This window comes from Cheilinus undulatus, linkage group 21 (genome assembly GCF_018320785.1).
Source record: "Cheilinus undulatus linkage group 21, ASM1832078v1, whole genome shotgun sequence".
NCBI classification, from domain to species: domain Eukaryota; kingdom Metazoa; phylum Chordata; class Actinopteri; order Labriformes; family Labridae; genus Cheilinus; species Cheilinus undulatus.
In genome coordinates this window covers 6,941,062-6,953,576 of record NC_054885.1, presented here as the reverse complement: position 1 = coordinate 6,953,576, position 12,515 = coordinate 6,941,062, and the positions used below count along the sequence as shown (strand labels likewise).

The 12,515-nt window shown below is 39.9% G+C and overlaps 1 protein-coding gene across 1 annotated transcript in view; it reads left to right on the top strand.

Moving 5' to 3' along the window:
• The window catches only part of LOC121529509 (meiosis inhibitor protein 1), a 141,991-nt gene that overhangs the window by 30,271 nt on the left and 99,205 nt on the right, over positions 1-12,515 (top strand). The window contains exons 7-9 of the mRNA XM_041817425.1: positions 3,301-3,473; positions 6,485-6,599; positions 8,918-9,037. Of these exons, the coding sequence (XP_041673359.1) occupies positions 3,301-3,473; positions 6,485-6,599; positions 8,918-9,037 (408 nt within the window). The remainder of the gene's footprint in view (positions 1-3,300; positions 3,474-6,484; positions 6,600-8,917; positions 9,038-12,515) is intronic.

The following is a 12,515-nucleotide window of genomic DNA, read 5'->3' as shown; positions in this document are numbered from 1 at the left end:
TGTCGTGCCAAGCAGTGGGTACTCTTTTTCCACTCCACTCCAAAATATTGACATTGTCTTGGATTAGAACTGCAATAGCATTGTTCAATCTGAGGTGACACCAAGAAACTACTCCTCTTCTACAGTGCTGAGGTCATTAGCCAGTGTTGCTTTGCCTTGCTTTGCCCCCCGTCCTGACCTCGCGCCCCCTTAGGGGGTGGGGGGCGGGGGGCAAAGCCTACTTTGGGAACCACTGGCAGTTAGGTTTGGGCCCATGTACACTGGTAGCCTATAGCTCCTTTCCACCATCGTCCTTCTTTCCAACTCTATCCAATGTCCTCTCAAAATAAAGGCATAAAAGTCCAAAATATGTCTGAAAACAAGTCTTTGCATAAATATCCACTCTGAATCAAGGATTTTATCTTAGAAGTTAAAGGTCAAGGTGATGGGGTCTCCTGCTCATCTCTTCCGTGTGAACACAATATTTCAAGAACCTTTCAGGGATGAACTTTGCACAAATTTCCACTTTCATCAAGAATGAACTGACCAGATTTTGGATGTACAAGGTCACTGTGACCTCAACTCTTATGGGGATAACATCTCAAGATCATTTCAAGTTTTTTTTGGTCAAATTTGGCACCATGCTTCACTTAAACCTGAGGTTGAACTGATTAGATTTTGGATGCCAGAGACCACTGCATGTCTACGTATTGTGAGGTTGTCGTGACCTTGTACCATACTGTAGATTGACCCAGTCACTTCACCTTCCCTGTTTAGCAATTGCATACCTCCCATAGGCATATAACAGCCAGGCAGTAGTTCTAGTTTTCCTCTTCTTTGTGTGAAGGGTTTCAAAAGGGTTTCATGCACTTCAGTGCTCACATGCATAAATGTGTGACATGTGTTTGCCTGGGCCCTACTGTTGGAACAATCCTAATTTCATAGTACATGTTAATATTTAATTATATGTGTTTTGCCATGCTCATCACACCATGTATGTTCTCTCACCTAAGATTTTTCTGAGTTTAACATCTCAAGACATTTCCATCTATAGAAAATTCACTTTTTGTCACGTTTGGAAATAGTGTCTTTCTTTTGTGATTCAGTAGTCTGTCTCCAGAAGGCTCAAAAGGAGATGCAGAAGGGTAACATTGAATAGCTTATTGAATAACTGATAACTGTGTTATTTTTGCATAGTCTGCTTCTGTCTGATGTTTATAAAAGAGGTTCCTAATGGCCTTGTGTACCTCTGTGCTCATCTTTATGGTTGTGTGACATGTTTGGATGATGGCCTAGGCCTTACTGCTGGTTTGTAGTACATAATGCTTGTTATTTTAGAGATCTGCTTTTTGTCACGCTCACTTTTATGAAGGTGTTTTTCCCAGACTACTGAATAAAGAACAGCTCCCTCAAGACATTCCTGTTAGCATAAGATAGAATAAATGTACCTTTTCTAATGTTTAAGAAACAGATTCTTTGCTGGTGTTGTTACTTTGTCTCCAGAAGATTGGAAAAGAAAAAAAAAATGCTTACTGTATTATTCATTGCATTGACTTGTGTTCCTCTGTTACTTTCTGTGGTGGGTTGACTCTATTTGGCCCTTTTTAATCTGGCCTAAATGTGGATATTTACTGTGTTAATAGTGTGTATTAAATGCAATAGTTTTTGTCCTGGCCAGCACACCCTATATGTGAACTTTTTATATGTATTTGTTCTTCTTTCAAAACCATTTAAATCATTAAACTAGGACTCAACCTGGTGGTGAAGTACCTCTATGAGGTTTGCATTGTTGGACACTGAGATTTCAGTGTTGGGTCAAAAAAATTGCCTGTGTGTGCGTGCGCAGGATTATCAGAAACAAAAAAATATATTTTTTGATTAAAGACTAATGTACAGCCACTTTGAAAGACAATGCTTTAAAGAAGGTAAAGTTTCTGTGAAGCTGTAGTATGATGGAAGGTCCATTGAGACCTCCCAAAATTTAAGGTCACAACGACCTTCGTCCTCCAAAATCAAATGTACAGGTCACAACTTGTCCACAAGAGCATTTTGGAGTTGTTGGATTGTGTATTTGATGAGATTGATGGGGGAAAGCAAAAATTCTGACATAGCGTTAGCGGTGCAGCTGGTTTAACGGTCCCCCAAGATCTAGAAACAGCTTGCTTGAACCTATTACTAAGACAATAGGAATTATGGCAATGGGCGAATTTGCCAAAATGTTGAAGTATCCCTTTAAGGCACCAGGACTAATTCTGAAAGTATTGATTTAGCATCAGTATCATAAAAACCGAAACAATACCCAACCCTATTCACAAGTAAGGTGCATGTGGCTCAATGACTTTGGACCCCAAAACTCTTAGTGCAACCTTAAGTCAGAAGGAATATTTGTACAAAGTTATAACATCTTGTTTAGAAAAAAGGGAAGAGTATGAGGCCCAACGATCTCGACCTTCAACCTCCAAAATCTAACCAGTTTAACTTTGAATCAAAGGGGACATTTCTGCAAAGGTTAAAGAAAGTTCCTCAAGGCAATCATTGAATATTGTGTTCAAAAGCAGGGCTACCTTCGGCTACCAATATGTAATCAATTCATCCTTGAATCTGAGTGCAGATTTTTGTAAACTGTGAAATAAATCTGATAAAGCATTCTTAAGTAATCACATTTTTGGGCAGAGAACAACCATGAGGCGTAGTGACTTCGACCTTTTACATCCAAAATCTGTTCAGTTCAGCTGTATATCTGAGTGGACACAATCCCACAAGCAGTGATGAACATGAAGCTCGGTGACCTTTGACTCTAATATCTATTCAGTTTATCCTTGGGTCAGGCATTGGTGCAAAATTTGAAGAAAATCCCTCAAAGCGTTCTTGAGATATTATATTTGCAAGAATGGGCTAGCCAGATGTACAGAGAGCCAGACAGATGGCCAACTCTAAATCATAATGCCTTTGGCCCTGGTTATCTACAGTGCAAGTGTTTCACATTAACAGTATGTTGTCAGAGCACTGTTCTAGCTCCGTCAGAAGAGCTGGCGTCCCGTCCACAGAGGCTGCAGTCCTCGTCACACTGGTTGCTGGTCTGACTCCCAGTCCTGACACTGTTTTGTGGCTGTCATTCATCACTCTTTCTCCCCATATTTTCTTCCTGTCTTCAACTGTCCAGTCCAAATAAAGCCAAAAAACTGAACTAAACTGTTTAAAAAATAGCTTTGTTTTGTCTAAATCTCTATAGCTTTCTAGTAAGGATTTGCATACTAATGGTACATATTTGTACAGCCTTGATCTCTGTTAATCAGTGTGTGCGTGTCTGTCAACTGTTAGGCTTGCTGTCCCTGCTGGTTCAGATGGGAGAGGCGGTGTCAGTTCTGATGAACAGCAATCAGGCTGTGGGCAGTGAGAACCAGATCATCCACAGCAACAACAGCCAGACTCTGAGCCAAAACCAAGAGCAACAGTCCCCCGAGCATTGCCCTCTGCCTCTCATCCTGAAAAAGGTCTGTCAAAACATCCTGCTCCCATCCCCAAGACCACATTCTGGCACTCACTATAATAATAACAAGCGCTTCTAATCCTGGATTAATGTGCCTTTGAATGGGGACTCACAGAGGGTTTACACTGGACAAATATTTGTGCTTCATGTCTGGGAAATCAATGCACAGATTATATCTCGTTAGATTTTCTCAGTTATGACTCACATTACAGCTCAGCAGATGACGTCGGTGGTTCAGTGACTCTCCACTCTGTGTCAGAGGGTTATAAAATTTCACTCTTAGCAATGCAATCATCCAAATCCCAATTATTTTCCAAAACAGACTCAAGTGCTCTTGAAAATACAGCCTGTCTTTGTAATCATTATGAAAAGCACAGAGACCTTGAGAAAAGGAAATGGGAAAAAATGGTATGCTGTTACAGTTGTGGATAGAAAATTTAAGTCTAATTTGCAATTTTCTTGAATTTTTCTCTTTCCCATGTACTTTACAGTGAGAAGTTTTCCTGTTGCATTGGGGTTGGGTTTCAAGGGACAGGACATGACATAAGAAAAGGTTTTGCAGACATCCATTTAAGTTAAAACATTAAAATAATGTATTGTTTCACATTACTTATAGAAGTATTGGTGATTCTCACAACCTTACAAAGACAAATGCTGAAAATAAGAAATCAAGTTTTGTCATGAAATGAAGTCAAATTGCATTAGCTTATCTTGAATTTGATGGCAGCAACACGTTTCAAAATAGTAGAGACGGAGCAACAAAGGGCTTGAACATAATAAGTACTAATGAAAATTACCTGGAGGAGCATTTTGTAACTAGAAAGTTTAATCAGCAACAGATTGGAAACATAGCTAGGTATAAAAGGAGCAGTTTAGAGAGGCAAAGTCTCTCAGAAACAAAGATAGGCAGAGGTTCACCATTCTGCAAATAACTGAATCTTAAAATTGTGTTAGAATTTCAGAAAAATGTTCCTGGAAGTAAAATAGCAAAGACTTTAAGTATCCCACTATCTACAGTCCATAATATCATCAAAAGGTACAGATAATAACAATAATAACTTTATTTGTACAGCACTTTATGGGTTTTCAAAGTGCTTTGATGTGCAGAAGCAAACAGAAAAACAAAGCAACAAAACCCAAATAAAGGACAGAGAAGATAGAACAAATGAAACCTGACAACATTGACAGAATCCAAAACACTTAAAGAATCTAACCAAAAATATGATTGAGATAATAATTCATCAAGATCAAAGTACATCAAAACCCAGACATCATGGGATGCCATGCAAACCAAGACATCACAGGACATCAGTCAGAGCGCAGACACCATGCAATACTACACAATTAAGACATCACAGACATCATCAGGATGCAGGCAAGACACTGACATCAAGTACCATAAAAACAATAGAGCCAAGTGGGAACCCAGGCAATGCGGGAACCCAGCTACATAGGCTGAGACTGAGAGGACCAAAATGTAAGATGTGAGAAGCTAAAAGAGAGACAAAGAGGAGTAAAAACAAAACAAGAGATAAACAATAACATGCAGTAGAATGTAAATAAAGGGGGCAGATATAAATAAATAAAGCAGAATAAAACAAGCTCTAACATGTCAAAAGCAGTGAAATTGACAATTATAGTAGCAAAGGTAAACAAAAGGGAAGCAATAAAGAGATAAAAGCAATAAAGTGAGGAAGACAGTAGCAAAAAACAGCTAAGAGGCAAGGAAATAAAATGAGGTTGACAGGGAGTAGAGGTGAGCAAAAGATTAAGAGGAAATTAAATAGAATTAGAAGCTAAAATAATATTTTAAAAAATTGTGAGAAGATAACAAAAACAAATAAGAAGATGACATCACATAAAAGCGAGTCTATAAAAATGAGTTTTAAAAGATGTCACAGTTTCTGCATGCCATATTTCCTTAGGTCGTTCCAAAGTTGAGGGTACCCGCTAGAAAAGGCCCTGTCACCTTTAGATTTGAGTCTCAGCTTTGGAATGACCAGGAATCCCCCGCCCGAGGATCTAAGGTTGTCTCATAGGGGGTTAAAAGTTCTTGTACATAGATTGGAGCCAGATCTCTGAGTGCTTTAAAAGTATTGAGTAAAATCTTAAAATCAATTCTGAAACTTACAGGAAGCCAATGTAAAGATGCTCAAAGGGGGTTGATATGATAAATGGCCTGCTAGGCCAAAGGGCTTGGGAAATCACTGCGTGGGCTCAGGAACCCTTACAGAAATCATTGTCTGTCAACACGGTTCACTGTGCCATTCACAAATGCAAGTAAAGCTGGATCATGAAAAGAAGAAGCCATATGTAAACAGGATTGAGAAACACTGCTGTCAAAACTGTGCTGTAGTCAGATGAACCAAATTTCATTTTCTTTTTTGAAACCATACATGCAGTCTCCTGCGCACTTTAAAGGAAAGGGACCATCCCTGAGTCTCTAATGGTATGGGGTTACATTGGTGCCTATGGCCTGGGCAGCTTACGCATCTGGAAAGGAACTATCAATGCTGAAAAGTAAAGAGGTTTTAGAGCAACATATGCCTCCATTCTGACAATGTCTCTTTCAGGAGAGGCCTTGGCTATTTCAGCAAGACAATGCTGAACCACGTACCATATCCATCACAGAAGCATGGCTTTACAGTAGAAGACTGCAGATGCTGAACTGGCCTGCCTGCCAGGCCACTGGTCTCACTTTCCAGACATGACAAAGGATGAAACACAATTGTAAACATGGCCCTGTCCCGACTTTTTTTAGAAGTGTTGCTGCCATTAATATTCAAAACAAGCTGATAGTTATACATTTTATATGTTTTCAATGTTTCATTTTGCATAGAACATCGGTTTATGAGATTTGACAATCTTTAAATTCTGTTTTATTGACATTTTACACAGGGGCCCAACTTTTTTAGAACTTGGCTTATAGAGCATTGCAGTGTATACACACAAGTCACTGTTTAATGCTTCAGTGATTGATGAAACGTAATAAAGGCCCTTTAATGTGCCGTCTAGTTGCTGCTGAGTGGTGATAAGACGTTGCAGTCGGCCAGTGCGAAGTGTATTGCATCAGTCTTGGTTCACTCTCCCTCTCAGTTCAGCGCTCCCTTCATCAAGGCCGACCTACCAGGTGATACACACACACACACACACAACCACACAAACTCAAAAACAAGGGTTGGGATATTCTAGCTGTAAACTCTTTGATTTGTTCTCTACAAATAATTTCCCCTTCTCTAAGTTCTCTTTTGATTCTCCTGTTTTGTTTACCTGTTTGCTCCTCTTTATTATTCCTCTCTGTGTACCTCTCCTTCTTGCTGTCATTCTCTGTTGCCCTCCTTTGTTTCTTGTCTCTTCATCACTGCAGGGATTCTGTTTGTATTTCTTTTTTGCCTTTCCAGTTGCAGCTCCAAAGCTCTGCAAAGCTCTGCCTCTACATGTTCAGCTGTCACCTATACTGACTGTTTTTTAAATCAAACCACAAAATTCACTTTTATCTTCTGGCTTTTTTAAGATTTTGCCTGTTTCATACTTTACTGATGGTGTAAACACTTTTTTACAGATTTATTGTCTCTTTGTTTTGATGTTTTCCTTTTGTTTTATAGTGTTTTAATGTGTTTTTATGTTAGGATTGCATAGCACAGGGGTCAGCTTTTATCGTTTAAATATGCTTCATAAATAAACATGGATTTGAGTGCATGTTTGGAATAGAAATTTCAATCTTTTTATACTCTATCTTCTTAAAATATTTTATTTTTGATTCAAAAGGGGGGATATCATGAAAATGTGTACCTGGAGTATATACCAACCCACAAAATGTGAAACCAGACAACCCATTCTTTTGTCTGTATAGAATCTGCTCTTCCTATAATTTTGAAAATGGGAGTCATGATATTACCCCGCCCTCACTTGGAGTCTGCACCCATGGCTTTGGAAGCATGCAGCTGTAATCTAAAAAAGAAGAGTGGCAGGGCTAGGAAAGAGCTCATTTGCAGTTAAAGAGAGACACTAGAAGTGACAGCTTTGTTACCCTGTTCATACAATGCCTTAACATGGATTTATATCCATTTTGGTCACTTGGATACCATATTGAATGCACCTTAATGTGTGCTGAAAAAGGTTTAACATCCAATGGCTCAGACTGCAAATTGAGTGATACTGGTATTGGTAGTGTAGACACAGCGTGCACTGGCATGCATTAAATACTGCCCTGTTATCTGGTGGGATGTATTCTACTCGTAAACAGAATGCGGCATGACTTTATTTATGCGCGTCCAGTTTTGTTTGGGGTATTGTGGGCCTTTTTAGATCCAGATTATTCAACTCAGTTCAGTCTTACGCTAAGATTGCTCTTTGTGTGTCCCACTGAAGCTGTGTTGTTGGGGGCAGTGGCCTCTGGTAGGGTCTCCCAGGACAAATTGGTCTCAGAGGAGGGGCCAGAAAAAGAGCAATTCAGAAAAACCCTCATGATTCGGAGTCCAACTGTGGCGCCCCCTTGAGCCAGACATGTAGGGGTAGCACAACGGCAAGAGTCTGGGGGCCTGGCTTCACTCCACGGGGCCTGGTCAGGCTCAGGTCAAAAAGGCGACATGGGGCCACTGCCCTGTGCACACACCACCTGCAGGGATAAGCATGGGGGTCAGGAGTATTGGAGACAGGGTGGCAGGCCTAGGCTACTGACCCCCAGCAGCACAGACTGGTTATCGGCAAGTGAAATGTGCTGGAGTTGATGCGGGAATTGGAGCCTTACAGGCTAGATATGGTTGGGTTAGGGCCTGTGTCCATAGTGGGCCTTAAAATATAATCCTGCTATCCTTGGTAGAATCTGTAGCGTTGTTTCGAAATAGTGCTATGTGCTTCATATGTGCCTGGTGTTAAGTTGGATCAGACCTGATTAACAAAAGAAATCAGCTCAACCAAAGTCCCACAAGGTTTATTTAGTAAATAGCATATCATTGCATACTCTTAACACACTTTTATGAGAAAAGGAAGGAGAAAAGCTGTTAAAGAGGCACTGCTTAGCTTGCACTCTTACATTCATAAGGCGGCTGCTCCACTGTGAGTTCTAATTTTAGATTGAGGATGATTTGTCCATAAGTATGGACACAGTACTAAAATGCAGTCACTTGGTATCCAAATGCCTAAAAGGATCATTAATGCATTACATTAACTGCCTCTGAGAAAGATAGTACAGAGGTGCTGCATATGGTGTCAAAAACCTCCTCTGGTCTTTGATCCATACTACATTTTGACCAAAGCTCAGCACAGACATTTCATTTAGACCACAGGAGACCAACTGTGTTCAAAAGTGGAAAAGGAGTATGATATGTCACCTTTAATAGAGGGAATGATGGTATCAGTGAATTATTGCACAGTGTACAAAATGGATCTCTGTTCTCCTCATGGTTTTTTTCAGACACATTTCTCTTTATCTCTCTTCCCTCACAGAGTTCCTCTTTGACCGTCTGGCCAGCGGCAGTGATGACATGCTTCTGTGGTCTGTCTACAGCTGTCTGGTGTTGCTGACTGAGGATCCACGCTTCTTCTCTCAGTGTCACTCTGTGTACGGTGAGAGAAAAACTATCTCTTGAAACACCCTTACTCTTATATGGGTGTATGTAATATATGTGAAGGGGTGTCTTTAATTTGGGGGATTTTATGGTTGCCATCCAGAACAGTTGCTTAAAGATGGATAATGGAGATCAGATAATGTGACAGATTAAACACCATTGTTCAGTTTGTCTGACCTTGAAAAATCATTTTAATAAACTCCCCAAAGAAGAATAGCTCCTCTTTCTGCAATCTGTTTTAGCAGCACTATGATTCATTGGATACTGCCAGACTCATTGTTGTCCATTCTGTTTGTTATAAAAGACAAAGCTGGCAAAGTATACAGTCCATAGAACTGCAGGCCCAAAACTTCAGCCAGCACATTGTCAAAGCCTTGGAGAGAATTCTGCTAGAGTTATTTACTTCATAAAGCTAATTTAGTTTAACTTTTTTTTCTTGCGATTGTATTATTGCAGACTTTTGCATTAATTTGATAAACCAAATCATTAGCAGGCAAACGTGTCAAGCATTTCATTAAAGCTTCCAAAGCTTTTAAGTCAGCCATTTAAATTTATTTGTTAAGATGACTTAAAGAGACATATTGTATGGATTTAGGCTTGCTTGTACCCCATCCATTCATCCATCCGTTAGCTGTACCACTTGTTCTGTTCGGAGTCACAGGGAGCTGAAGGCAATCCCAGATGCTACTGGATAAGAGGCAGGGCAAAACCTGGACTGGTCGCCAGTCAGTCACAGTCACTCTCACACCTACAGGCAATTTAGAGTCCAATTAACCTTGCAAGCATGTCTTTGGGCTATGGGAGGAAGCCTGAGTAACTGGGGAGAGCCAGTACTGTATGGCCTTGCCTGATGAGGATTCAAACTGAACCAGCTACCTTCTTGCTGCATCAGCAAGCAGCCTGCTCTGTTCTTATTTAATGATGGTTTCAACTGACATGACATAAGTCACAGGTTCTTTTTAATCTCAGTGATAATGATCCTTTCAAGTAAAAAGCTTGTGAGTTCTCAACTGGTTTTGATCTGTTCACGAAGCACCAAGTGAAGCCTCTTGCTCCCTCTATAGTCAATCTTTGCACTTCCACCGCACACACTCAGGTCTATCTCAGTGTTTCCCAGAAGCGGGGCCAGTGACAAAGAAAAGTTTACTTTAAGGTGGAAAATTACAGAATATCCCCACTAAACCACAAATTTTGTAAAAAAACAAACTTTTGACTTCATAATGTACTTACACGGAAGGCGAAAGCAAAAAAAAGTCTTGGAATCATGTCAAAACAAATGTCAAATCAACCCCAGGAAGGAAAAATAATCTGCTGTTTACATTGTATTGAACTTGTGATCTTGAGCTGCTTGGGGCTTCATGGTGTTGCACAGTGCAGCGCTTGAGACACACTTCCTATGGTTGAGGTTGCTTGCTGTTGGGTTAGTGAAGTGCTACACACCCAGAACGCAGAGCAGGCAGAGTATGTAGAATTTTGCTGTGAGACATCGCAAAGGTCTGGCTTTATCTTAATTATGTATATTTTTGTTTTTTTAATGTAATCCAGAAATGCTGTCATAGCTCCATGTGATGCATGTGATGCAAGTGAGCATCACTAACAAAATCAGCTTGATTCCGCTGTTTTCTATGACAGTGTCACAATAGCCCGCAAGTACAGCAGTGAGAGACTACATGCTGTTTTTACCCCAAAGTCCCATTTCTGTTTTACTTTCTATTGCTTGCATAGACAGAAGCAAAGAATGAGAATTGAGGGACACCTACAAGATGCTTGAAGTGTCTTCCTCCATTTTTTTCACTTTTCTCCTAAAACAGAGCTTGTTAGCTTGTTTTGCAAAGTGAGGAAAGTGGTGCATTAATAATGTCAGTGTATGACTGAATTGGGCTTCACATGCACATGCATACACTGTGCAGAGTTTGCATGTTCCCTGCGGATACTCCAGCCTTCTCCCACAGTCTAAAGACATGCTTGCTAGGTTAAATGGTGACTCTAAATTGCCCGTAGGTGTGACTAGGGCTGGGTAATTAATCGCAAATTAGATTAAATTGCAATAAGGCCTGCTGCAATTTACAAATCGCAGAAGTTGCAAAGTTAATTGTCTAACTTGAAATTTGTAAAAATAGCAGTTTAATACATTTATTTTTTGCAGCAACTGAGTTTATATGCACATTATGCAATAATTCAAGTGTCCATTTTTAAAAAATGGTTTACAAGAATCCTTTTCGTGTTTTATGTATGTAGTGGCTATTTGTCAACAAAAAAAGGTTTCAGCAAAAGGAACTAACTTTAACAAACAGCCACGATGCACCGTTCCAGTTGCGTTGTACACAGGCAATAAGAAAGTTTATTTTCCAGTCAGGATTCAATGTTTTTGCCATTTACTCAGATCAAACAAAATTAACAAACATTTCATGCCATGTCTCATTGACCTGGTAAAAAAACCTGTATTCCCTTCCTAGTGCATGAACCCCAATGACACACCCTCTACCTATATGGGAATCCTGTCAGATCACTGCCTGGCATAGTGCCTATTGCCCCTTGGTGTTTACAAAGAAAACAAAAAAAGAAACAAATTCATTATTAACAGTAACTTGGTGAAATAGCACTGACAATGTATGTTTCTGTTTTAGTCAAAATGAGTGACATAAAAATGATAATCCCCTTCATTCAAGAAATGGGTATCAAATTTTCAGTATGAGCAGACATAACTTGTTCATTCTATTTAATACTGATGAAGCTTAGCATTAGTTCATACCCCCAGCTGTGTCTATCATGTAGCCACCTTCGCCTCCTCCACCCCAGCTGCCTCCTTTATTGCTTAAAGCTTGTTGCACCCTAATATTCAGATTCATGCTGCTGAGGATTAATTTCTCCTAAAATAATTTCTTTGTTTTCAATGCACATTGCCGTTTATGTATCTATCCATATAGGGGTTTCAAGCCATGTGCTCCCTGAAAAGTCAAAGCATGCTGCTTGACTAACCCAGGGAGCATCTTTAGAGCAGAGCCTTCTCTGCCAAGTTAAAGTGTATATTCATTTTGCAATAAAATGGTTAAATGTATGATGGGTGTTCCTTACAGATTGTAGGTTATAATATAGAATGATTTATTGCTTGAATTTGTTGAACAATGCATAAGTTGAGGAACCTAATAAGAATCACATGTTAAATCGTAATATTGGGGGAAAAAATCACGAGTAGATTATTTTTGCAAATCATTAAGCCCTAGGTGTGAGTGTGATTGCTGTTGTCTCTACATGTCAAGCCTGTGACTGACCAGTCCAGGGTGTACCCCGCTCTTGCTTAGTGACAGCTGTGAATGGCTCCAGTCCTCTGTGACCCCAAACAGAACAAGTGATGTAGATAATGGATAGCTCGATGATTGAAATGTGCTCTGACACTGTCAGAAATGTATTTGGCTCACGGCTGTCAAAGGCTCAGAAACACAAAGTTCCACATAAAATTTGTTGATGCAAAAAAT